Source organism: Ciconia boyciana, chromosome 3, assembly GCF_034638445.1.
Source record: "Ciconia boyciana chromosome 3, ASM3463844v1, whole genome shotgun sequence".
Lineage (NCBI taxonomy): Eukaryota > Metazoa > Chordata > Aves > Ciconiiformes > Ciconiidae > Ciconia > Ciconia boyciana.
Window position 1 is genome coordinate 123,241,051 of NC_132936.1, and position 27,002 is coordinate 123,268,052.

The 27,002-nt window shown below is 43.7% G+C and overlaps 1 protein-coding gene across 1 annotated transcript; it reads left to right on the forward strand.

Moving 5' to 3' along the window:
• Positions 1-26,736, forward strand: HAO1 (hydroxyacid oxidase 1). The gene is made up of 8 exons (XM_072858578.1): positions 1-137; positions 8,590-8,741; positions 17,064-17,319; positions 20,764-20,939; positions 21,900-21,991; positions 25,341-25,499; positions 25,771-25,840; positions 26,229-26,736. The coding sequence occupies exons 1-8, from the start codon at positions 1-3 to the stop codon at positions 26,297-26,299; spliced, it is 1,113 nt and encodes a 370-aa protein (XP_072714679.1). The 3' UTR covers positions 26,300-26,736.
• Positions 26,737-27,002: the final 266 nt, after the last annotated feature.

The window sequence follows — 27,002 nt, forward strand, 5'->3', positions numbered from 1 at the left end:
ATGTCTGGAAAACTAGTTTGCATTGCTGATTTTGAAGAGTATGCTAAAAAATTCCTCCCCAAATCAGTGTATGATTATTACCGATCCGGAGCAGATGACCAAGAAACGCTAGCAGATAATGTAGCAGCATTTTCAAGGTAGGAGGATGATTTAAGCCTGGAGTGGGAGGGGGGAGAGTTGTAAATTCTGCATTATTCGTAGATGTGGTGCAATATTAGATTTTTCTATGTGAACAACACTCAATTTTTCTGAAATTCTTGGTTTTAATCAGAAGACTCTCAAATAATTCCTTTTCTGAACAACTGCCTCTCCCCTTTCACTCCTCCACCTAACATTTTCTGTCAAAAAGCAGTCCCTAAAATCCGTTAGCATCTTTTTAGCTTTACCTGCATTTTATTTCTTTTGTTACCATAAATTCTCTAAAGAGTCCTTCGACTCCAATGTTTAATCAGCTGATGAAACTGTAATTTCTGCATTTTGGGCTATAATGCCGGCAAGGAGTTCTTGTGGTGGGCTTGTACCCTTTAGGTCCTGAGTTGGTTTTCCCTTTTGCTTGTTCCTCCTAGACTGAATTAGTTACGCAGCCTTCCCTGGTAAGTGCTTGTGCAACATTGCTAGATCAGAGCTGCATAGCCTACTAAAAAGGAGTTGCATATCCTAGCTCTGGAGCGAGCCGTGAAAGCCAAGGCTCAGTACTGGGTGGCTAAGCCGTGCCTTGGGGGGGTCTCCAGCAGAAGGTCAGCACTTCACCAAATGATGGGAACTATTATAAACCGGTTTTGACTTAGACTGGCCCCCTGTACTGTTGTCAAAACCTGAACTCAGGCCACCCTTTCCCTCAGAAGTACAAGGTCAACACAAACGAAGTCAGTGTTTGCTGTCGGATTCAGTGGAAGAACGTCAAAAACTCGCGTCAAGGCAGTTGGCTCCATTTCCCCTCAATCTCTGCCGCTGCTCTGCCCCCAGAGCATCAGCCCAAGCGCTGCAGAGGAAAGGCGGCAGCTGGAGGCTGATCGCTCGGCCTGGCTGAGCCCGGTCGAACTGCTTAAACAGCTGTTGGCTTCTCTTCCCTTCGGGTGCCGTGTTGGTGTGGACATTTAACTCCCCTGCGCTTGTCCTTGCTCATCTCTAAAGGCTTTGTCTTAAATCCCTCTGAGTCTAACAAACCAAACCAAGATGTTTCCAATTTGTCTTTAGTCCTTCTCCCTCCCCACATTGCTTTTCTGCTGTAGAGCAGCAATCCTACTTACCGCTCCAGGTGCCTTTCCATGGGCTGTGAGCAATTCAGCTGGAAATCCCATGCAACTTTAGGGCTGTAGGAAACTCTGTGGTAATTCATTTAGCGGGATCTCAAAGGTCAGATTGCAGCAATCAGCTCAGAACCTTAATTTCAGGGCTACGTATAGAAAAGCTTTATAATGTCAGGAGAAGAAGAAAACTAACCTCCACTGTGACCACTTATTCCAGACCTCTTAGCTCCATGCAGAAGCCCCCATCACAGACTGAATTCCCCTTGTGCTTGGGGCTGCTCAAACACAAGCTGAAGGACTGCTCTGGCTCCGAGGAGTAAATAGGAGCCGGAAAGGATGTAGTACCGCTCATCTAATTTTTTTTTTTTAATGCTTCCAGATGCTATGATGTTATTTGCCCTCATAAAACCAAAATGAGATGTTAAGGAAAGGACACTCAAAGGACGCGCTCAGAGGCAATAAACTGTAGAAGCAGTGAACTTTTTACTACTAACCACTAGAGCTAATCATGATTAAACAAAAATTGGATCTAAACTGCCCAGAGACAGGCTAACAAAAAACCGGGTATATCCGCTTGCTGGTTTGGTATTAGCAGACCATCATGTTAGTGGTGAGATAAGAGCAGCTCTGCTCTGAAGCTGTTTCTCACTGCAGGGGCAGATTCCTCTGATAAGACGTCCTCCTTGCATCGGGCTGGTCACCTGTGGGGTTCAGGCTCACCTCATCTTTCCTGGCATCTTCTATCATATTTTCAATAAAAGCCTCCAGTTTTAGGTGTTCAAAACTGCGGAGCTTGCAGGCAGCCTGGAACTGAAGGAGATATTAACCAGCAGTGCCTTGAACAGCCTGAGACGTTAAAAAAAAAAAAAAGATTAAATTTGTCAGGTCCTGGTGTGGCCAAAAGGCCCTCGACGCCGTGTTCCTGCTCCTCAGCAGTGAAGGTACGAAGGGGATGGAAGCTGAGTCTTTGCTCCCCATCCCTTTGTATATTTGTCTTAAAGAAAACAAGATCTAATTTCTGCAGTAGCTTTAGGCCATTTCAATGTCTTCCAAAAAGGCAGTTAATAAAATCTAAAAGACTGGACAAGGGGGTTTGCTCTATTAAATCATCAAACAACAGAACTTGTTGACAGCCAAAGAGAGAGGTCATGGGGCAGAAATGTTGAAGTCAAAGCTTTGCTTGTTACCTTTCCATCGCTCTACATCTACGTCTCTTTCTGGGTGTCCACCAAAGCACAGAAAAGTGCGGTGATGTGCTGACGGTCACCTGGCAGATCAGCGGGAGAGCTGGGATCAGAGCCTGAAACCCAGCTCCCCTGGTGAGACACACAGTCCCCTCCTTCCTGGTCACTGCAGCGCTAGCACAGCTCTTCCACTGAGGACGGGCATTGCAGCTGAAGTCATCTGCTGAGGCTTACCAGCTTTACCTGTATGAAGTGGAAAGGGTGCAGGGCTGGAGCATGGATGCAGTGATTTACAGCTTCGTGGACAAATGTGCTCTTTTATCTGTCCATAACAAGAAGGAGATGAAGTAAAGGTGGTCAGAGTTAAAAATAGCCCTTATGTAGCACTGAAAAACATAAGTTAAATCATTCTCAACATTTCTAGTGCCTTCCTGTACCTGTCTTATTTGCAAACTGAAATATTTCCAGTAAGCACTTGCTGCCTGCAACCAGATGGACCCTCCTCTCTGCAAAGGTGACCCCTTTAATGGGCCGTTGAACCTTTTTGGAAGCATGTTGAGCACAGGGCTCCACGGGCTCGATCTCGATAGCTACAGCGGTTCCCACTTCTCGGTGCTGAGGGACCAGACACGGTGTGGGTTCCTGTTTCCTTAGCACATGGGATGCTACAGTTAACTGTTTATTAGACCGTGTTTGCAATGGCTTCCTGGCAACACATCTAGAAAAGGTAGAGACCTGGTATAAAGACTTCACAGGATTTTGGTTTCTAAGACCTGTTTGTCACAAGCAACTTTTAAAATCTTTCTTTTTTTTCTTTGATGCTGTTAGGAGAAGCATGGCCTAATGGTTAAGGATGCAGGACTGCTGCCTGCTCTGACTCTCACACAGTCCCCATGTGTCTCTGAGCACGTTCCTGGTTTTTCTCCCTGTTCCTGAGCGCAGCTTGTGGGTAAATATAAAGTAAGATGGACTTTACACCCCCGAGCCACCAAGATCACAAAGTCAGATGACTTTGTGAAAGAAACGAGTACGTTCAGCTTCATTTCCCATTGATGTCCACTGTCAGAAGCTCAGCTGCAGGGTTCAGCTTGATTGAAAATGTTTACAGTTTACTTAGATATTTATAGATATATGTATAAATGTTTATGTTTAAAGGGAAGAGAAGAAAGCATGAAACCGAACCAGAAGCATGAATTGTTAGCCTGTATCTTTGTGGTGCAAGATTATTCGGGTGAGCGAGACTGCTAGGATGGATTGTATTTGGAGAAAAATCCGTGTTGGGTTTGTCTGTGAGCTCTTTATTTTTTTTGGCAACCGAATGGTTGCATTTATGAAGAAATAAATAGATTATTATTAAGGACTGATCTAGCAAATGAATGGTAGTTTTGATAGACGCTAGAATACCTTTGGAATGGCCCGTGCAATTTTTGGAGCGGCGCAATCCATACTCGTTAGATTATAAAATGAATGTCCTGGCCTTTTGACAGCACCGGAGCTTGAAGTACTTTGGACCTGTAATCAGATACCAGAGCATAAAATGTCTCCCAAGGGCCAGTGTTTAAGATGAGGTTAACACCAGGTACAGTAACTCTTCTCTAGCTTCCAGCTCTTCTGGGATTGAGGGAGGAACTGGAGGTCGCATTTCAACATCAGTGGGTTCCTGCTAAGGCCAGATAATTATTTTTTTATTCATGGTTTTCAAATGACGTGGAGACGGCACTGGTGTAAGTGAGGTATTAAGGCCAGAGAAGATGATTTGGGATGTCAGAGCATATGTCACTCCCCGTGGCATCTGACTGCATTCACCTTGCATTCGCTCTGCGTCCTGAAACACCGCGTGTCCTTCCCGCACCGTGCTGTCTGGCGATTAAATTTACTCTCAAGTTGTCAAGGAACCAAGGGGCCTGAATGGAGAATAGATTTTATGACAAAGTCGGGATGCCTTTAGCTTGATGGCATTCAAGAAATCAATCTGAAATCTCCCCTCTCGGCATTTTAATGAAGGGGGATGTCTGTGTGTGTAGGAACGCGTTTCTGCTAATCCGCCATGACGTGTTCTGCCACTGACTCCCCGGCGGCCTTTGGAGAAAATGCGTTTTGTTGTCGTGTATGAGGAACAGCAGTCGCTTGTTTATTGGTGACAGCATCGATGCGTATTTTTCTGCAGATGTATCGTTGTCTTGTAGCTAGGTATTAAGGGCGTTAAAATGACTGGGCACATAAATAGTTTAAATATTGGTTAAAAAAGCAAGGCTGAGAATGTGATTGGGGTCAAACAAGCATGTGAAGTTGTAGGGGGGAGAAGAGGAAAGGAATGCTTGCAATAATAAGTTGGTTACGTTTCTGCGATGTCTTTCACCTCGGATTCGCAGAGTGCTGCAAAAAGAGTCGCCGTGTGGATGGCAAGACACCCTGGGAGAGAAAATTGATTTTCCTCAAGCAAGAGCAGCTGTTGCTTGGCCTTGCACAGCACTAGCACCTGCCCCTGAGGATGGGAAGTGGAGCCGTAGGGGAGATTGAAGTAGCAAAGTGGGTTGCGGTTGGGATGGAGACTGCCTGAACGCTGTGTCCTTGCCCAAACGTGCCACTTGCAATGCGGCACGAAGGGATTATTTAGCACGGACTTGGCAGGGAAACAAGAAGAGCTGCTTCAAAATGTGTTGCAGTTTGAAAATTTCAGCATTTTTCACAGCTTAAAATGAGTGGGGAAAACAGTGAGTGCTTCCCTCTTACCCAACTGCAAGATAATTTACATTCTGAAATTTTTTAACGTAGAGGCAAAAGGGAAAAAAAACCCCGCTAATGCCCCTTCCTTTCCTTTCATCCTTCTTTCAAAACAGTATTTAGCTGGAGTGCTCGCTGCCTTCCCCACTGCGGCATCTCCCCACTTCCAGCTGGGAAGAAAGATGCACTCACTTGCAATTGCTGATTGCAGCATGCGAGCGTGGACTTGGCTGGAAAAAAATGTGGGTGAGGAGGAGAAGATGAATTAAAAAAAAAAAAAAAATATATATATATACAGGGTTTTTACAAAATATCCAGGAAATATTTTCACTCAAAGACTTGGAGGAAGGAGGTGGTGTGTGGCAGCTTAGTGAATGCACGCTCTGGTTAGTGGGAAACACTGCTCCTGGGTTTTGCTTGCTGCTTTGAGGGCATTTCCCTATGGCTTGTCCAGAAAATTCCTCACTTCAAGTGTCCAGCAAACTCACAGCTGAAAAAACCCATGTTTCCAAAGCAAGATCAGGTTTTATTTAAAGAGTATGATACTAAGGTAGTGATCCCTTTTGGTGTTTTTCGTGGGACCCAGTAAATACTCAGTTCTGAGTATTGATTTGACGTTGGTTGAGAGGATGCGACCCGATAAGGTGCGAGGGGAAGAGAAGCCACAGAAGGCATCGGAGGAGACGTTTACGTTTAAAGTCTGGGGCTAATGAGTCCGAGGACCCCAAAAAGCTCATGGACAGAGTAATTTGGTGGCACATAAAGGTGAGCGGGAAGGAGGCTGTTTATCGCTGCTTGAAACAGCATCATTTTTCTTGCATACACTGTTGGGAGGATTTTTGCTCTTTCTGTTTCTTTTCCCAAGCTAAAAGCACTACAGAAACATTGGTACTTCAGGACTGATCCTCATGCGCGTGCTTTGAGGTGGAAGTGGTTTGCACCAGGTAAAAATCTGACAGGTCCAGGACGGCAGAGAAACTAGGAGGCTGGGGAAGAGGGAGATACTTCACATCCTTATGCTTTTGAGTTTGACCGTAAAAGTGAGCAAGGTTATTAAAGGATTTTTGTTTTCTTTATATTTGCTGGGAAAAGATGTCTCAGAGCTGGGAGAAAGCCTTCGGAACGAGGATTAGGAAGAAAGGGGGAGGAAAAAAAGTCATGTTTTCTTTGTCCCACCCTCAGCCCATCCTCCCCTGAAAAATAACAAGCGGATACAATAGCATGAAAACAAGCCTGAGGAGACATACTTGCAGTGTGTGTCTTGGCATCGAATAATACAGCTGACTCCCACAACTACACATCTCCTTCCAAGCATCATAACCATCTTTCTCTTCCCTGGGGAGCGCTTCCTGGAGAGCTGGCATGACCTGGTGCTCTAGGGCTTCAGAAATTTGGGTCTCATCCTGGCTCTGTCCCAGGCTTCTTACGAAAATGTCTCTTGATCTTTCTATAAAATGAAGAGATTGTGTCTTTTTTTTTTTCCTAACTTGTTGGCTTAATATGCAAGCTCAAGCTGACCACTACTTGCTGTCGGAGCACAGTCTGAGGGTAACGGTGGCTCTGGTTGCCATCTCCTTGCTCGTAATAATACTGTCAGTCTCAGGCTTTCTAGTGCTGAGCAGGTAGTCAGGTTCAGCAGTACTAGAGCGTAAGCTTTTAATGATTTTCTGTAATTAAAATTCAGTAGCCAGCATCTAAAAAGCGCAGAGTGCTTTCGGAGGGAGGGATGCCTCAGAGAGGTTGATGCGTACCCTACCACCGCTTGCAGAGAGGGTTTGGCCTGGCTCAGCGCACGCCCGTGTGGAGAGGCAGCCCCTGCTACCGCACACCCTCCTGTGGCTTGCAGTAACAGTGACCGTGCTGCAACATCCCCTGGATGCTGAGAAAAAGTCCAATTTCACAGGTACCCCCAGGAATGCAACCCTGTTAAGATAGATTCGGATATTGCGGTGTCATCTAGTCGACCCATAAGAGGGGTCATGATCCTGTTGTGCTGCTGTTGTGAGGGAAACAAAACCATAAATTTCTGTGTGTGCAAGCATGTGACGTCCAGCCTGACTGCACTAAATTGTAATTTCAGATTAAGTGTGTTTTAGTTTGCTCTGTTTTGGAGTCAGCTTCCGTTTGTACCCGGGCCGAAGACCCCAGTGGAGAATAAAGCCCAGCTCTGCGTTGATGTGGTTTCTGGCAGACACGTTGAGGGCAAAGCAAGGTCGGGAGTGGTTGAGCAGATGCTGGGCCACGTCATTCGAGGACTAGATTGTAATTTGCCCTATTGGGAAAGCAGTTGTGCTACTCGGTCTTTTCCTGCACCAAATTACAGCGGCCACATTTGGTTTTTTCCTGGAAGTCTGGAGTCCCTGCGGTACGATGGGCTGTCTCTGGGGCTGCAGCTGTAGTCCCAGGGACTACGTGTTGCACAGCAGCCAGTGACTGCTGGGGACGGGACCTCTCTGAGCAAAGCGACTCAGTCTCTGTGCCAGCAGAGATGCGGTGCAGTGGATTTCCACACTCCCCCGAGCTGACGAAAGCCAGGGCAGCCATCCTGCCCACCCGCTTCCCATGTGGCAGCTCGTTTCTGCGTAGTGTCACTGCAGAGACCCGTAGCACAGGGACAGGGAGGGCTAAGCGTGCTGGCCAGGCTAGTTTTGTCCAAAAATCCTGTGTCTCTTGGCTCCCTAGTCCATAGAAGTAATAACTGAGGGGGGCTGATGACTTCTCTTCCCACACACCCTCTGTCGTCCAGTTCTGCCCCAAGGCTTTTGAGGAGGCTGAGACTCACGGTGAACCTTCTTATTTTGCAGCTCCTGTCTTTTCTTTCAAATGGTAGCAGCCAATAATGTTCAAAGGCTCTTTGCCTCTTTCACCCTCCATGGACATCACAGAATCATATGGGTTGGAAAAGACCTTTAAGATCATTAAGTCCAGCCGTAAACCTAACACTACCAAGACCACCACTACACCATGTCCCTAAGCACCTCATCCCAACGTCTTTTAAATACCTCCAGGGATGGCGACTCAACCCCTTCCCTGGGCAGCCTGTTCCAATGCTTGATAACCCTTTCAGTGAAGTAAAATTTCCTAATATCCAGTCTACACCTCCCCTGGCACAACTTGAGGCCATTTCCTCTCATCCTATCACTCATTACCTGGGAGAAGAGACCGACCCCCACCTCTCTACAACCTCCTTTCAGGTAGTTGTAGAGAGCGATAAGGTCTCCCCACTTTGGTCCCTCCTTGCCCGTTTCCTCCTGGCTTTGTGCGTTTCCTGGGTCCTGCTGCACCTCTGGGCCACGCAATGAGGTTCTGCTCCAGCCCCAATACAGCTTTCACCGTGTTTCTCCTGGTGAAAATTTGCTCTTGCCCATTAGGAACTGTAAATAACCCCAATGATGCAGGCTTTTTATTCTCTTTATCTGTGTCCGTATCAGATGGAAGCTGTACCCCCGGGTGCTCAGGGACGTGTCAGTAATGGACCTGTCGACCTCAGTCTTGGGGCAGAAAATCAGCATGCCGGTCTGCATCGGAGCGACCGCTATGCAGCGCATGGCTCACGCTGACGGAGAGACGGCTACTGCTAAAGGTAAACCGCACAAAGTCCCGCTCGCAGTGAGTTAGAGATGAACAGAGAAATGCGGTGCCTGCTGGTTGTGAGGCCTGGTTTGGTTTCTTGCTCCTGATGCTGTGGCCAGGATGGGTTCAAGTTGCTGCTCAGAGTAATCGGGTTTATTTTTGGTTTTGTTTTTTACTGTTTTCCTTTGCCTGTTTTGTGTGCGGGTTCTCCCTCGCTATGAAACAGGGATGAGAAATGCAGTGTGCAATAGGGAAATTTTTGAGGGAAATCATTTGCAAGAAATACAAAATTGAAAACTACATTTATCTATACATCTGTCTATACATTCTATAAATATAACTATATATATAGTCACAGCAACGTTCTTGCTGTTATAGAACTGCTGCTAGAAATTCAGGAGCCTTTGCTTGTCTGGGAAAAATACTCGCTTTGAAGAGAGCTCTTTGAGCGCATCCCAGGGAGCCAGCGAGATAAGGGGCCCTGTGGGCTAGATGCTGCACAAAGACGTTGCCAGAATGGAGGCTGCAGCCTAAAAGGCTGCGGGAAATGGGATTTTAACCAGAATACAGATGTGAAACTGTTTCTTACTCTTTAACCTAAGCTGCAGAATGACACACAATCTGAGAAAGGTCACACAGTGTGCCTGTTGCATACAAACAGCATGGGGCTGCGTGTTTCAATGCTCTAGCACTGAATGAAGGAGGATACAAAACCTAAATAGGCAATATTTAAAAAAAAATAAAAATCCTGTGCATGGCTGAGCTATTAATCTAACAGCGTTTCCATGACCAATGCAGCAAATGCTAGTGTGAAGTGAGTCTAATTACCTGCCCTGCCGTGGGAGCTGGTCTCAATCCTCATTAAAAAGCCGCGTCGCTGCGATGTGCACGGTGACGGGCTGCAGCACAACTCCAGCAGCAATCTCTGTAAAAGCAGATTTCTCTGATTTTATAGTATGTTTGGGGATACATTTTTCCCTTTCCCAAGAGATTTATTAGGAAGCCAAAGATTTTATGCCTATTGTATGTGCAGGCGCGTTCCACACGATGGAGCTCGAATACCTTGAATTGGTTTGCAAAGCGGCGTCTGGTGGGACGCCTTGGTGCTGTCCTGTCCTTTGGCAACTCTTGCGGATTATTTCTGGCCCAGGTTATGCTGGGAGGAAACTCTGAAGCATTATACTGTTAAGTGCCAACATATTAATGCAATATTAAGAGCGAGATTTGAAACACACAAAATTCAGGATGTTCCTTAGCAAAAATTCCCACCAATGCCATGGCCCAGCCACATTTTAAGGCATAAATCTATAATGGCATGTAAAATCGAGTGGCACGATAAGGCTGACTACCAGGGCTGAGTTATGGTTGTGGGAGATAACTTAATTTTTTAATTTCCTGACTTTTGTGCACTTACATTTTCAAAATTTAACATATGATTACTGCATTTAATGTTCTTGGGACTTCAAGCTAGGAGAGCTTGGTGTACTGGCAACAGTTTGAATGTGCGGTCAAATAAACATATCCATGGGAATTGGTAAATTTTTCATCGCTTTCAAAGGAGAGTGTAATTAAAATCACACCCTCTGTATTGCATTAACGTTTCTTGCAGAAAAAATATGGCTTCGGTTTTGTGCTCTGTTAGAGGTGGAGTGGGGCATTCAGTGCCAAGCTTTTCATTTGACCTTATAAGATGACAGGGACTAGCTGTAAAGTACACGTTTGGCTTAAAGGCTCCCTTAAACTTGGGACATTTGGGATCAGGGGGTTTGCTACATCCAACTTCTCTTAAACTCTGTGATACCTCTGAAATATAAGCGAGCAGATTGTTGGTTGCTTTAAATCAGCTTTTGCTTCAGCTGCACTGATTTACACAAGTCAAGAAAGTCTGATCCATAGTCTTGTGGCTTTTTGCAAAGCCTGGCATACTTCGTAAGCTTCACTTTCAGCTCAGGTGTGTAGGAAGCGACGTACGTGGTGATGCCTCTGCTGTTGTAAAGATCCTTGAAAGCATGGCGTGGTCTGAATCTTGCCCCTTCCCAGCCAGGGAAGCAGGCGTTGTGTGCCCCGGCTTGTGTCAGGGGGCACGGCAGCTGCCCAAAGGAGCACCCACGGTGTGCACGTGTGTGCCCGGCCACTGCCCAGCAGGTACCACAAGCCACGTCTGCCTGGTTGGGGTTAAAGCCCAAGAGATAATCTTGGGTTCACGCCATCCTCACCTGCAGAGCAGGGTGGTGCAGTAGCAAGAACAACTCCTTCCCCGACCTTTTTGTATTTTGAGAACAATGCCTGATCCTGCCAAGGAATTCCCTCAAGCAACAGCATTTTGCTTTGAACTGCTCCGCTCTTCCAGCGGGTTTGCCTGCAGGTTGCAGCGTAAATGTCCTCTCTAGGGCCAAGAGCATGTCATGGTGTGTCTTGTTAGGTGAAACTCCCTGCCCTCATGACCCCTTGCTTTGGGGCTTGCTGGGGTTTTGGGAACTGCTGTCCCTCGCTGCTGCTCCTCCTTGAGGGATGCTCTCCTGCAGCAACTAAGCTGGTGGAAAGGAGCATGCATCTTACCCGAAATAGGGTAAAGTCTGGCAGCTTGCCTTAAACACACCTTCATTGACAATTCTGTTCATTAGTAAAGGATCTTTTTTGGGAAAAATGTTCAACTGTAATTTTAAAAGTTGCTGGTGACAGACCATCCAACACAACCTAAGTTATTCCAAAGTTTAACTCCACTCTGAGCAGAATAAGCTGTAATCGTGGTCAAAACTTGTACAGCTTCAAATCCAGATGTTGGATTTACTTATGCTTCTGTTAGCTAGACTTTAAAAAAAAAAAAAAGAAAAAAAATATTGTCCATATAGGCTGTAATAAGGTTGCTCCTTAGTTTTCTTTGACACGTCTAAATGGGCGTGCAGTCCTTCCTTATAGAGAAAGCTCTCTTGTCCTTGAAACGACGTCACAGACCTTGGTAGTTGTCCCAGTTTTTCCAGGTCTTTCTTCAAGTATATTCCCTAGCATTTTAGTTGTAGTTCATCAGTGTATGTGGCAATTTTCCAAATAATGGATTTTCTGTTCAGTAGAAACTGCAAAATTGGGAGGAAAATTGTTTTGGATTAACTGAAATGTTTAATCTGATCCAAAACGCAATGTTTTATTTCATTTTCCTACTAGCTAATGCTTTTAGCCATAGTTCTATTCTGAAACAAAAGTATTAGCTCAGAAGAAAACATTTCCATTTTGAAAATATCAACACATGACATTTTGACTTAGGTGAATTTTTCTCATCCTTCCCACTCCAATTTCAACCTCTTTAACTAAAAATATTTGCCAAATTTGATGAATAATCTTAGCCACCACTAAAGAGCAAAGGGCTGATCTCTAAACAGTTTTCAACAGAACTCTTCTGATTCTACATGATTTTTTTTTTCTGCTTGTCCATCAGAAGATTCACTATTCCTCCACGCAAAGACATTCATTTGCCATCCTGACTTCATGCTGTGCTTGCAAACCAGCGTGATCCCTGTGTCGTCTCCCTGAAAGTGCAGTACTACTCATGCTCCTGTAAACAGGACCCACCTTCAAGTACAGAGAAACAAAATCTTGTGCACCATCCAGCTGCTGAGCAAGAAATAGCAATTTTTTGAAACCTTAATTGATTATAGAGAGACATCTAGCATTATTTTATTGAGATTTCTAGTCTGTTTATATTGCTGCTAATTGCATAATGCTCTCTTACTGACAGATTACCTTATATTCTCTTGTTTTAGCCCGGAAGCAGTATTGCAATACCTGACTTCTCTCTGACTTGCTGAAAATCAGGCTGAACGGCCTGATTGTGTTCTTGGCCAGATCTTTTGAAAACTTTGAATGCTAGTTGCTCAGATCTGGTGTTTTTACATTCACCCTCTGCAACTGCTCTCAAACAACTTTGAGTTATTGCTGATGCAAGAAGGGTTTCACCATCACCTGTGATGTGACTGCATCATTTGCTTTGCCAAATAGAGAACAGGAATATTGACTGAAAAGCATTCTTTTCCCCCTGTTTTAGTTGAGTTGCTGGCAGCTCTGTCCTTTCCACTAGAGAGGGAGCAACACCTTTGTTCCTTTGGCTCTTAAGACTTCTACCGTGCTTTTTGTTTGCTTTGCTGCTGCTGAGCATCTGAATTCAGGTTCCTTGTGCTCGTTGGACGTGCCCGTGACTGTGAAGCAGGGATTTTGCAATCTGTCGCTTTTCATGCTCTGCCATGGTGAAAATAGCAGGACTTTGTACCCATCTTTCACCTGTTACCTATGTGGTGTTCCAAAAAAAAAAAAAAAAGTTAATTGTGAGGTATGACTACTCCAGAGTCACTGAGAGGACAATATTCACGTGGGACAACATGGCCTGGACTGACCTGGCCCTGACTCCCCCCAGAGACCAGCATGGCCAGGGGACTTTCTGATGCAAGTGTATGCAGGCAGCCTGGCACGACAGCCCTCCTAGACCAGCCAGATCCATTTTGGCCAGGCGTATTTTTCCCTGCTGCCTCCAGCCTTCCTGCACAGCTGACAAAATGCATTGTGTCAACAAAATGATCATAGGCACAACTCGCACGCAGGGTTTTGTAAGGGGTAAGTGAGGTAAGGCTGGGCAGGGGATTTCTCAGCCAAGTGTGTTTCGTCAAGAGAGTAATGTCAAGTACTTTAAACAACTCTGTTTCTTAGGAGATGCAGCTCCAAGAACATAGCTACTTCTCTTGAGAAATACCACCATGCCAGGAAGACATCGTGTTGATCCTAAGTAATGTCCTCTGTCCCCTAACTTGGGGACAGTGGATTCACTGGTGGTTTCAGGGAAGAATGACCATGGTGGGGCGGTTTGGCTGCCATGCTTCAGAGATGCCCCTAAAAGGGAAACGATGGGAATTTGCACAGCTAGAGAAAAATAGCAAGAGTTCCCATTCCCATACAAGGTAACCCTGACAAAATATGCCAGCTTAAACTGGGCTCTTCTCCAGTGCCCTCCCCTGAAGTATGTTGCCTCTGGGTTGCCCATAGGGACAAACTCCATACCCTTCCCATACCAGTTAATCGAGTAATGTCCCATCAGAGGTTGGAAGGAGACTCTGAGATTTCAGGATGAAAAAAGGGCTAAAAAATGTTATCGCTCTGTCCTCCTGTGGACTTCCCAAGTGGGTTCTGTGCCATGGTCAAACGTGATTTGTTGCTATGTAAAATACTTCAGTTGAATTCCCCAAGAATGAGGAAAGCCCCATTTTTTTGAGGTTTATATTCCCTGGTGTGAAGATATGTCCTTGCTCTGGGCTTCCCTGGGCTACAGTACAGGCAGGTAGCAGTGGGGCTGAGGCACCTGCACCCACTCAAGGCAGCTGTGGAGCGAAGGCTGTGTGAAGCTCCCCTTTCCTAGGCACCCCACCATATCCCAATTCTAGTTGCATTTGGCCCTGAAACAAGGTGGAGTACAAATAACTCAAAGCTTTATCGTCCTGATATCGAAAACTTCCCCAGCCTCCTGTGTGTGGCTGATGCCATGCTCTCTGCGCTCTCACTGACCTCAATGGGAGCCTGCAGTCTGTACGAAGGTAAATGTATGCTTTGGGCAATGCTTGGGATTAAAAGAAGACCTGGGGGGGGAAAAAAAGTAAAAAGAGACTAAAAGCAATCTGAAATGGCATGAGGAAAGGCTGGTTTACAAAAATCTGATGTTTGAACTCTGGCAAATGTCACATATTGCCACAACAGTGTCCCACAGGAATATGGATCCAGTCCTGATTTCTAAGAATAATATTTGCAGCACCCTAAAACTGAAATGTAAAATATAGTTGTTGGAGGAAATGAATTGCTTCTGTTTTCTTCAACTGCAGCTAAATGTGTAAGAAATGGGAGTATATTTTTAGCAAAACCTGATTTGAGGTAGAAGAAAAACAGAACCTGGCAACACTTCAGGACTATGTATCGTGTTTTTGAAGGTCTAGAAAATTGTCAAAATAAGCTTTAAAATGATCAAGGTAAAGCACAGATCAGCTAACACTGGAACCTGGAATCTCTAAAACTTTGAAAAATTTTGTGTGTGTGAACTTTGAATTTGACCATGCAGATCCAAAATATGCATGTTGAGCTGGTGCTTTACCAGAGAGTTGTTAACTTTACAGGATAGACGAGAGGAATTTTGTGAGTGTGCTTGCGTGAAAATGCCACAACCCAGTTTGGGATAGTTGAACTCTGATTGAACCAAACTGCTTAAATCTAATCTTAAATAAGATGAAAGCAGCATCTTCTCTATTGCCACGTATGCAGATAAGCTGAAAGGATATGGTATTATTTTGCGCGTTAAATCTTCCATTCACGAGTATATTTTATTGTGCAGTTTCTATTTTAACTGTTGCAACTATTCGTGTGTCTGTAGGGCTGTAGACTTGAGAATAAAAGTAAAAATGGAAATAAATGGATACCTAAAGGCAGATTGAACCATAACATTTACATTTTTCCCTTATCTGATCTGAGGGTTTTGCAATTGCTGGGTTAGCAACCCTCCCTCTCATTCACGAACTCATATTTGACAGAGCAACAGGAATGTGGATCCCTTGTTTCTTAGCATTGGTTAATGGACTTGATTTGGCAAATCATTTATTATGGGATTTGCGGTAATCCACCACAGCTGATTTTAACAGGACTTCAGGCATTCAGTATGCATGGGTTCTTCAGAACAAACTCACTTCTAGGAACCTAGTCTGTGAGAGGGAACTCTTTCCAGTAATTTTAAGGGGGCAAAGTAAATGGCTAAAATGTAGAGTGTTTTGGTTCATCGCTACTGTATTTCCACTGATTGAAAGCTGCCTGGTGGCTGTGCGAGGGTGTAACCAATTTGTTTGAATAAGCTGTTCATAAGTTTCCACTCTAAGAGACTTGTAATCCTTATTTAATAAAATGTTGTCATAAAGACCACTTTTTAATTCCTCAATGGGCTGGAGATGACGTTTTAAAACAGAGGTCCATTTACATTAAAAATATGCATACTGCGGTAGACCAAGAAAAATAAGGCTTTATATAATATTTTTGAGTTTTACAGTGTGTTTTCCTTTATTTTACATTAAGTGACAGATTACTCCAAAAAGAATAAGTGATAGATTCATAAAAATATAATTGCGTGAGGTTAGCCGGTTTGTAGTCCAGCCCTGGTTGGAAATCACCCCTGAGGAGGCAGCCGGCACAGAGCCTCCGGCTGCTTGACCCCATCTGGGATTATTCGATGACATTTAACCTTGGGGCTGCCTACACCTCGGGAGTGATTTCACTCCACAGCTTTTGAAGATAAGAGGAGGGAACAAAACACATAGGGCATGAGCACCCATCCCTTTGGTCTCAGCAGAGACTTTGGAGACCGCTTGTCTGTTGTCCTGGCTCATCTCTGTATTTTACTTTTGGGGTCTTCTGGGTGGGGACTGCCATTTGGGATGTGTTTCTCCCACTCTGAGAGACCAGAACGTCTACTTTTTATTGCCAGAAGTGTGAAGCTTTATGTGTGGGGTCCCTTTCCTTCAGGCCACGAAACGGGCGGTGAAGCTGTCGAAGCAAAGTGGAGTTTCTCCCTTGAGCCTTTAAATAAGGTGGTCTGCTGGACTGTGTCCTTCTGTTTTATTATGCCCTGAAATGCTCTGTAGGGATTACAACAGGCATTTGCTAGAAGAGCACTTCAAGAAACATAGGTTTAATGCTAGTGAATATTTTGGGGGTGGGAGAAAGCAGCCAAAAGGCCATGATCAAAATGCTCAAGGCAGAGTGTGTGGCAGTGGTGAGGACTGAAGAGCAATGTTGAGAATGACAGAGCTGAAACATTGATCTGCAGCAATGTGGCAGTGTACAAAAAGTTGGAAGCCTTAAATGCATTTTTTTTTTTAGGTCATTTAAAACTCTGCATGTGTGTGTATGTCCTTAAATGTATGTGCCAAAATTTCTGACAAGTGGTAGCCAGACGCTAGGGGCTTACAAACAGGCTCCCCATAGGATAAAGAATTATTAATATGGGTTAGGCTTAGTTTGATTATATAATCTTTTCTTTCCAGTATTGGAGCAGGGATCATCCCAAACAGTGTGCAGACAGCACTCACCAAAAATTTGCCTGTAAACACAGAGAATAAGCCAGAGAGCTCTCACAGCAGCCCACCGCTGTTAGTTACTGCTAACCATTCCTGTAGCATTCCCTAGAAGGCTGAAAATGTGTTAAGGCTGAGGAAAGGCAGTGTGAAATTATGTGCACCAACACACTCTCATGAGCCAAGTGCTCCTGTTTACAGGAGCCTCTGTTTTGGATAATCTCAAATATAACCTTGTGTTCCTCCAGCCTGCCAGGCAATGGGGACAGGGATGATGCTGAGCTCCTGGGCCACCTCCTCCATTGAAGAAGTGGCTGAAGCAGCTCCAGCTGGCCTTCACTGGCTGCAGCTTTATGTGTACAAGGACCGGGAGGTTACCCAATCCCTCGTGAAGCGTGCGGAGAGAGCAGGTTACAAAGGGATCTTCGTGACGGTGGACACGCCATTCCTTGGTAGGCGCATGGACGATGTGCGCAACAAGTTCCAGCTTCCTCCCCACCTCAGGTAGGTGCCCGCTGGTGGGATGCGGGACGGGCACATGGAAGTGCCATGGTCACCATGAAGTGCTGTGGGGGAAATTTGTCTCTGGCACAAGGAATTTCTTCCAGGTGCCACATACCACGCTGGGTGATAACACCGAGGAACTGAGCACATATCTCTTGCTGTGCTTGGGCTATGATCTTCTTTGGGTCAAAACTAAGCTTTCTTGGCTGTTTGCAGACTGTAAAAGACACTGCATGCCAGGCAACGTGAGGCTGCAGACTGATGAAGTTAGAGAGACGGGGCGTTTCTTTGTACACCTGTTAATATATTCTTGGATGTCTTCAAAACCCAGCTGGACACAGCCCTGTGCAACCTGCTCTGACTTTGAACTTGGACCCAGCTGCAGAGTTGGCTGTGCTCTGAATGGGGGCCTGGACTAAGCGGACCAAAGGTCCCTTCCAACTGATCTTATGGTCCCTTCTAACCTATGTTACTCTATGACACTGCACTGGGTCCAGGGCCATATTGCTACTGACCAAAGAGCCCCTTTCCAAGCAACTTCACCTCTTCTTTTACTCAAATACAGAAACACATGGGTATCAGTCTTTTTAATCCTTCATGAAGGCAATTTCTACCCCCACGTGTGTTTTGGGACATTTTCTATATCTCAGAAGAATTTGTGGCCTCGTGATTGACTTTGGCACTAATTCTAGTTCCTCTCTACTTCAGCATTTAATTTTAACAGAGTTATCCAGCAGTGTTGTAAGGGCACCGATTTCACTAGCCTTTTGCAAATATAAATTGGTAGACTGTAGAGACCACCCTGATAAGCATATGCTGAAGTGCTGGCACAGTGTTAGCAGCCAAGGATGGGCTGGAAGAGTATTTAGTGGATGGGTTAGCCAGGACTTGGGTTTACAAAATGGAGCTAAAAATCTTGCAAGAATCTTGCAGGTACGTCTTGGCAGTGACTACAGTCTGCCACGGCATATATTAAGACTACTGTGTTTGCTCTTATTCAGAGCCTGCAAATGAACACAAAAATGGAGAGAAAACAAAATAAAGGATAGCTGAACATATTTGGAAGCAGATTAACTTTGATTTGAGTTCTGGGTGAAAGCTAGTTTTGAATACTATCAATGGATCTGAAGTGCTCTTCCTACGTCTCCTAAGACTGTTATGTTATACTATGTACATACCATATGTAACAAGTATATAGCAAGAAATATAATATCACATCCTAAGGTCTTTCTTCTTTTTCATAATATTCAAATTGAAGGTAAGCCATGGGACTCTGCAATGAATCGGATTCTTCACCTCACAGGCAAAAAAAACCTCCAGAGCTTGGGGTGTCAGATCTCCCCCATACGCTTGTACTTGAAGCTAATAGATGATATGATGAAGGTTGACAGAGCAACCTTAACTCTGCCTATGATTTCTGTATCTTATGAGGAAAGCACTAGAAACAAAAAATCCCTGACAAATGTAACATTAAAATGTGCCCCATATAGTAATCCTGCTACAGATCTGTGGTGGACAAAACATTATTGATACACACTGTCATTTTACCTAAAAAAAAATTAAATAATTCTTTAAGTAGCTTTTCTTAGGGGCAGTATCATTTTAAGGCCTGGGGTTAGAGTTTTTGAATGTGAGTCAAATAACCCAAAAATATTTGAGGAAAGCGATAGAGCATTTCTGAAACACTTTGACCCCACCTGACTGAACTGTAACAAGGTTTTGTTTGAGTGAACCGTATGAAATAATATGAAGTTGGAGTAATCTTTAAAGGTTCAAATTAATCACTTCAGATTTCAGAATGATCCTGGGACAGTGTTTTGTTGCAGAGTTGGCAGTGAAACTCTCCTAGCGTGGGGCTCTGCTCATTTATGTGATAACTTTTTCTTGGCTTCAGGATTTCAACAAAGTTTCAAAGCAACAACAAGGTGCCATTGTGCTCAGAAACGTATGTAAGGCAACATTCATTCAAGTGTTGATCTGCATTTCACAGGCCAAGAAAAACAACAGTTATTTATATAATCTTATCCATGGTTCTGTTTTTCCCTGGGTACCCCACCCTCCACAAACCAACAGCTGAAAAGCTCTGTCTTGCTGAGAGCCTGCTCCTTTCTCATTTTCTTCTGGGCCTGGAGCTGAACAGAAAAAACAGGCATGAAATCAGCAGTGAAACTAGCCAGTTTCTATGCAAAAAACCCCATGCATTTCCCAAAATGTGGAATATGAGTATAAAATAGCGCAATGTGGAACGAGACACAGTTTCCAGAGAACAGAGCGATCAGCCTTGTGTGGGGACATGGGTGTCCTTGGTGGCACTGGTGTTGCCAATGCTGGCTTAGTGCTTGTGAGCACGCAGGGGCTGCGTCAGCTTTCTAATGCAAGCACAGCCTCAGTTTCTCTATTTGCACTCCTTTCCTCTTCTCCTGTGTTGTGTAGTAAGGCTGTGAACTCTTTGGTGCAGTGGCTGTCACTTATCATTCAGTTCCTAGAACCTGTGAGATTGATTTGGTGCTGAAGAGCAAATAATAGCTAATGTTTTCCTATGAACTTAATTTCCCCCCCTACATTTTACAAGGAAACATACAAAAAAGACACAAGGTGAACTGTCTGGATGTTGGTCTTGTTGGACAGATGAAAATTCTGAATTCTTTGCAAGGCTTCATGCAGATCCATTTAACTCATGAAGCTTAACAAAATTTCCCTTCCTTCTTCTCCCCTCCCACCTACCCAATCCCCTATTCCATCCAGTAGCTGAAATGCCTGGATTTGGGAAAAAACCAAAACCAAACAAAAACAACAAAAAAACCCCCACCAAAAACTAACCCCAAACTTGCTGCATGAAAGCTAAGGGGATTTTTGCTGGTAAGTAGGGGTGCACCTCTGACTTCAGTGGGTCCTGGTTATGTCAAGCAAGACTGATGCTCTCTTCTCACATCCAGCCTGTACCACTCTAGGGTCTGAATGTCCTACAGCCTCTGATGCATTTATTCTCACAGTGCTCCTGGCAGATAGTGTTTTTCCTATTTTATGGTGGGAAACTGAGGCAAAAGGAGTGGCTATGTGTAATGCCCAAAGTCATGCGGGAGGTCTGTGGGAAGACAGATGCTTGAGCCCAAATTAATGCCGTCACTGCTGGGTTTTCCCTCTTGATTGTGGATTTGATGCTGAACCTTTAGATTTTGGACTTTATCTGATTTCTTTTGAAACCACTAGGACTGTTGCCTTGGGCCAGAGAAACTCGCACCAATGTTATCAAATGCTTTGCCAGCCAAAGGTTTGGGCTTACTAAGGACTGTGATCTGATATGCTGGGATAGGCTTTTTTTGTTCTCGCTCTGCAGTACAGCAAAGGTTTATCACAGATATATTGAATGCTGGCATTAGGGACTGATTCGTGGCTACAATGAATCTTTCTCGGACTGTTTTTCTATGTCTTTTGTTGTTTTAGATTAAAAAACTTTTCAACCAGTGACCTGGCATTCTCCTCAGGGAAAGACTTTGGAGAAAATAGTGGACTGGCTGTGTACGTAGCCGAGGCGATTGATGCAACCGTCAATTGGGAGGACATCAAATGGCTTCGAGGGCTGACCTCGCTGCCCATTGTCGCAAAAGGAATCCTCAGGGGTGCGTAGTTCTGCTGCTTCCCGTGGGTGAGGCGAGGCGTCCCTTCTCGCAGAGGCGCCAGAAAAGGAAAAGTGCTCGTGCTGGGGAAATTTCTGTAGAATTGCATAGAATTGCATTACTTGTTAACAGCAAGCATCCGCTTTGCTGATATGGAATATGGTGGGATGCACATTCATATTTCCGTGCTGTGCTAAGTAGGGAAGATTTGCCAAAACAGAGCCAAAAACAATCAAAGGGAAAAAAACTTCTCTTCCTCATGCATGGTTAGGAACCCAGCAACCCAGATACTTGCAGAAGCAGCTGCTTAAATAAGTACCTGGAGCTGTCAGATGGTTTGTATGGCTGTGCTACAGCATGTGTCTACCTTGATGTTCATTAGGTAGGGACCAGAGCTACTGATCACTTAAACTAGTCGGTTGGTTGGCTGGCATCGCATCAGTTATATCTGAAATCAGATGCAGCCAGGACGATTGAACTTGCTCTGTTCGTTGCGCCTGTAAACTCTAACTCTGATCCGAGTTGTACACTATTTAAAGGAAAGCTGGATTTCCATTCTGTCAAAAGAGCACTGAGCACAGTGAAGTGGTTTCACTAAGTATGGATTATTACTGTAATCATGCTGATAATTTTGGCTTGGAGAAAATAATTTAGCAAAATAATTTCTTAGTGATGAGTTGTGGGACATAGTAGAGAAAAAAAAGGCTAGCAACCAAAGTGGCTGCTAATCCAAAGTGGTAAAATGTTCTGCTCCAACATTTCAAATTACTTTTCTGGTCTTATTGCTTAAAGGGAAAACTCTTTTCTGTGTTGAGATGGGGCCTTGGAAGGATGAAGCCCTAAGGTGGCTTTGCATTAGCTGGCAATGTTTTTTCAGTGATGCCAAAATTTCCCTCATCGTGATGTCAATAAGCTCCTAGTTATGGAAAGGCATATCTTGTTTGTTTGGGTTTTTTTTCCTAGCTGATGATGCTAAAGAAGCTGTAAAGATTGGGGTAAATGGTATCCTGGTGTCAAATCATGGAGCACGACAGCTTGATGGGGTCCCTGCAACTGTAAGTACTGGTGCCAATATGCACCAGTAGCGTCTGTTTTTCTCTACCTTTTGGCTTCTTGTTTGCTTTCTCTGAACACATGGTAGCTGGAGGAAAAACCTGTAAATATGTATGTTATATGCCTTAACCCATGAGCAGTAATCTCTCTCCACTTCTCTATGTATGTCACATCATACTGTGAGTTAGACACAGCCTCCCCTTGGTCAGATCAAACAAAAAACCACAGGAGGGTTTACGTGTGGCTGTTTCTTCAAGCTACCTGGGCACCCTGTCCTTGGCTGCAGCACCCTGCATGGAAATCTAGACGACCAATTTCAGATAGTGTATTATTGTCAGGTAAACATTTAGAAATTGGAAAGTCTTTAAGAAAATTTTTCTAGTCTTCTCTTTTATTTCTCCATTCTCATCCTTTTTGAAAACTCCCTGCTGCCGTTTGCAGTTCACTGAAGGTTGTACTAGAGTTGTTTCTCACTTTTAATATTCTTCAGAGACTTCTGAAAAATTACAGAGTTACAGAACAGCTAAAGGCAGAATGAAACTCTCCATTTTTCTCTTTTCCAACATTTTCACCTTTGGAAAAGGTACAGGGTGGTTAAATTACAGTTTTTTCCTTTTTCCTTTTCCTTGTTGTGCTATCCTGTGCCTTTTCCAAAAGTGAAAAGGGATTTGAGAAGTTCTCAACTGGCAAAAAGAAAGAAGTAAAGGAAAATGAAAAAGTACATGTTCAGGCTGAAGGAAAACCCCCAAAATTCCAGTCATCACTCACCCTTCTTCATTTGGTGTGGGAAAGCTGCGCCAGTAAAAAGAGAATGAAAAGGAGGAGAATCAAAGCCCAGTTGTGACTGTTTCAGTATTCCTAATGTGTCCTTGATGAAAACCCTCCTGTTTTCCATGATTATTTTCTGAAGGGAGAGGGGGAATAGGTAAGTCCTTTCTCACTGTGGAGTGTTTTGCACGTGACATCTTATCTGCTGGGCTCTGCTGTCCCACTGGCATGTCCCCCACCTCCCCTGGAGCACTTCTGTTCTCTGCTTACCTCCTTGGGGGCAGCTGAGGATTTCCCCAGCCAAATTCCTTCACCCACTGATTTTCTGAGGTCTTCACATGGACCCATCGATCTCCTGGTTGCGTTGGCTGGTTCTTCACCAGCCAAGCCCTGCATTGGGTAGCCAAATGCCAGCACAAATGGTTTTCTAAATTGTTAATGGAGTTGAGGCATCGTCCTCTGAGTTGAGGCATCATCCTCTGAGTTGAGGCATCGTCCTCTGAGTTGAGGCATCGTCCTCTGAGTTGAGGCATCGTCCTCTGAGTTGAGGCATCGTCCTCTGAGATGCTCTTGCCTGACTCTCTCCAGGTACTCCTGGGGACTGGTAGGAAAAAGACCCCTTGATATCAAGACTTCTCCAGTTTCAAAAGAGAGACTGCAATTTTTCTTTTTTCAAATGCAATTTTGTGCTTTTGGAGAGTTTGCAGCTATTCAGTTTTAGACACCTTAAGGGGAACTGAATTTTCAGAGTGTGGATGCCTAATACTTCTGAACTGAATTTTTCTTCTTTAACTTCTGTCCTCTTTATCTTCTTGTCACCTTTTGAGAATGTATTCCCCAATTTCACTAAGAGTATTTGAAAATCTTGGGCAAATCTGTGTGTGAGGTAGTCCAACAGGAAGAATGTATGAGGATATTAAAAACATCATTTTGAAGAATGAGAAAGCTCAAGAAATGTGAATTAATTTTTTGCCAACTGCAGTAGAACAGAAATTAAACTTGCAAACTACTTGTTATGAGTTACTCCTTTGCAACATGACAGTGCAGAGGAGAAGGCACTATTAAAGCTGATGTGTTCACTAGATTCCATCATACAAAACTACATTTCACAATGCAGTTTTCGTCATGTGAATATCTGTATTGGATCATGCTAAATGTTTCTGTTTTAGAAACATAATTTGCTTTAATTTCATGGGTTTTCAGAACGTGAGCTGAACCCAAGCTGGTTAATATTTCTAGTGTCTAGTTACACATTGAGGAAATCTGTTTTAATTATGGTTTGCATCATACTTTAGTTATTATAGCACTTTAATGTTGGTACAGTTTGTCAGGATGTAGAAAGTGGTCTCTGTTTATGGAAACAGATCAAAAATATGTTTGGCAAGAGAGCAAAACCAAAGGGAGGGGAAAAAAATCACAGCAAGTGCCAAACTTCAAGAAAATTTTAATCCAAATCTGAAAAAACCCTGCACTTTCAAGTTTTTTTCCTTCCATCTCCTAGTCATTTTTTATCCATTAGGAAGGAAATTAATTACATCCGTATTTGAAAGACATGAATTTGTGTGCCTTTTGTCTTTCTACCACACACTGTTTCCAGTCTCCTTAGTACTTGGCTTCCAGTTTTGTGTCTTTCCTGATTTTCATGAATAGGAACTAATTAGGCGTTACAGGAACAGTTGCCCTGTAATTAACGCTTGAGGTTTGAATTCAGGAGGCTTGTATCTTTGATGGGACCTCTTGCGTGGTGTGGACATGTTACTTGACTGCCTGGTTACTTACTTGTAACTTAGGAACAGTAAAAAGCCTTTTCCCCCTTACCTTTATCACTGGTGTAGGGGATAAGTAGGGCTTGGTGAAAGTAATATATACGTGCATTAAAAGAAAGCATTTCCCACCTTGCTCAAAACTCAGAGGAAAGCTAATTTTTTCCTATGTGAAGAAGTTTCCTCTACAATTATTCCTGTAATTAAGATGTATTTTCAAAAGGAAAAATATATTCATTAAAATTTTTCAGCCAACTCTAAGTTCCTCAGGGCACATCTTTCTCTTACTTCATGTCTATAGGTACAATGCCTGCCTCTGGGCTTCTGGATGCTAGCTGACCCTTGGTAAAGATGAATAATAAATTTTAAAAAGAAAGTGAAGATTATTATTTAAAAAGTGACAGTGATTCAATTTCATCTCCAAACTAGCGAACACTGGAAGTTTGGGGGGTAATATCAAGGAAAGGCCGCCTCTGTGCTTGCTGTTTCTTATATTCTTCCGATATCTTCAGATATCTATATCTGATACTGCCTTGTGTTGGATACATGTCATGGGATCAGATGGACATTTTGTGTGACCCTGCTGATTCTCATTCTATTTATGTGACTCTCCAAATAAATTTGACCTTTGTATATATCTGCTAACATGCTAAGTCACTACTGTTTTTCAATACAAAGCTGTGTTATTTGTGCATACAGTTAGGCATGCAATTGCTCATTTAGCTTCTTTAAAGCTTGGATCCTGTACATAAGGGTTCATTCAAAAAATAAATAGGGTTACAGAAGCAGACAAGATGTATTTCTGGTTTCAATCTTTTAGATTGATGTCTTGCCTGAAATCGTTGAGGCTGTGGAGGGGAAGGTGGAGGTGTTCCTAGATGGTGGTGTAAGAAAAGGCACAGACGTTCTCAAAGCATTAGCTCTCGGTGCCAAAGCTGTATTCATCGGAAGACCTCTCATCTGGGGCTTGGTTTATCAAGTAAGTTAGAAAAAGCTCAAATTTCTGGTTTTAGATACCTAGACTAGCTGTTTAGGCTTAGTGTATGCATATGTGTGTATATGTGTGCACACAGCGGTGCGTGTGTGACGGTGTCTGTGTATATCCAGAGCATCTAATCTAAAATTTGCTATGACAAGTACTCAGGAGTTACGGTTGTGCATAAAACTTTGTTGGCACGCATATACGTGTCTGTATCTACACACGAGCTATATGTACACATAATAGTACATATTGTCTCCTAATCTCCTAGGGTGAAGAAGGAGCAAAAGAAGTTCTCCAGATGCTGAAGGAAGAGTTTCGCCTGGCAATGGCACTGGCAGGTGAGACATCAACAATTCCTCTCAGTAATAATCACCTCTGTTTCGCATTTCCTCATAGTTTTCATTTGCCTTGGGCAAGATGCTGTAGTAACCCACAGAAGGGAGACAGAAATGTCTACAATAAAAACAGATTAAGCTATGCAGAGATGGGAAAAGGACTTGTTGTTATCCCTGTCTTAGAGATGGGGAACTGAGTAGCTTAAGTAAAAACACGTATGTTTTTTCACAAGGAGAGCAATAAATCCGTGGAAAAGTAGTGGCAAACCCTTGGTCACTAAGGGGTGGATTTCATCTGACAGAATGTAGATTTCTATGGGATAGGAGAAGAAAAGGCTTAGAATGGGATAGAAAAGCAGGGCTTTCAACTGATATGTAACTTTTCCTTCAGGATGCCAGAGAGTAGAAGAAATTGGCAGGACACTGATACGAAGACATCAAGTAGTATTTTCCAAGATTTAGGTCTGAAGACTATTGCCTCGTGTGTTGCCTGTTGTGCAGAAAGTGTTCTACCAGACAAAAAGCAACTGTGTTCGCTCCTTGGGCCTCATCCTGCAATCCTGACTGAGAAGGGGTGGTCTGTAGGAGATCACTTGTTCAAGAAAGTACTTGAAACAAGTTTTACAGGTGTTTCTGTATTCTCCTAGGCCCTTAAGGAAAGCTGCTCTGCTGGGAGTTGTGATTAGAGATGGGCCTTTATACAAGACTAACGTAGATATTTCAAAGTGTTTTGCAACAAATGCTAATATTAACTTAAATGCCTGGAAGTAACTTCGCTATTAAAATGAAACTATAAACTATAAAATGAAACTAGAAATGCTTTGATAGCAAACAGCTATCAAAATGCAGAAGTTTAAAATGTAAAAGATACTTCTTGCTCGCTGTTTAGAGAAACTGCACTGTAGATAGTAGAGATTAAATCTTGCTTTCTTATGAACATAGTGTCATTTCCCTAGCCACTGTGTGCTATTACTTTATAAGCATGTGGGCTTGTAGCATGCAGGCTGTAGGAGCTCAGAGGACTCTTAGTTGTAAAGAACTGAACAGCAAAGCGAAATTGGGGAAATTCTGCTGTTTAAGTGACACAAACCCCTTTGCAATCAGACAACCATTATGTATGTGCATCAAGTATAGGTCAGATCCTATTTGCTGGTGCAAAACCTTG

What these genes read in the sequence shown, in the direction of transcription:
- HAO1 (XM_072858578.1), top strand. Translation starts at nt 1, where the DNA reads ATGTCTGGAAAACTAGTTTGCATTGCTGATTTTGAAGAGTATGCTAAA. An exon ending in TTGATGGGGTCCCTGCAACT is followed by an intron (nt 21,992 to 25,340) that starts GTAAGTACTGGT and finishes TCAATCTTTTAG; the next exon opens with ATTGATGTCTTGCCTGAAAT. An exon ending in CCTGGCAATGGCACTGGCAG is followed by an intron (nt 25,841 to 26,228) that starts GTGAGACATCAA and finishes CTTTTCCTTCAG; the next exon opens with GATGCCAGAGAGTAGAAGAA.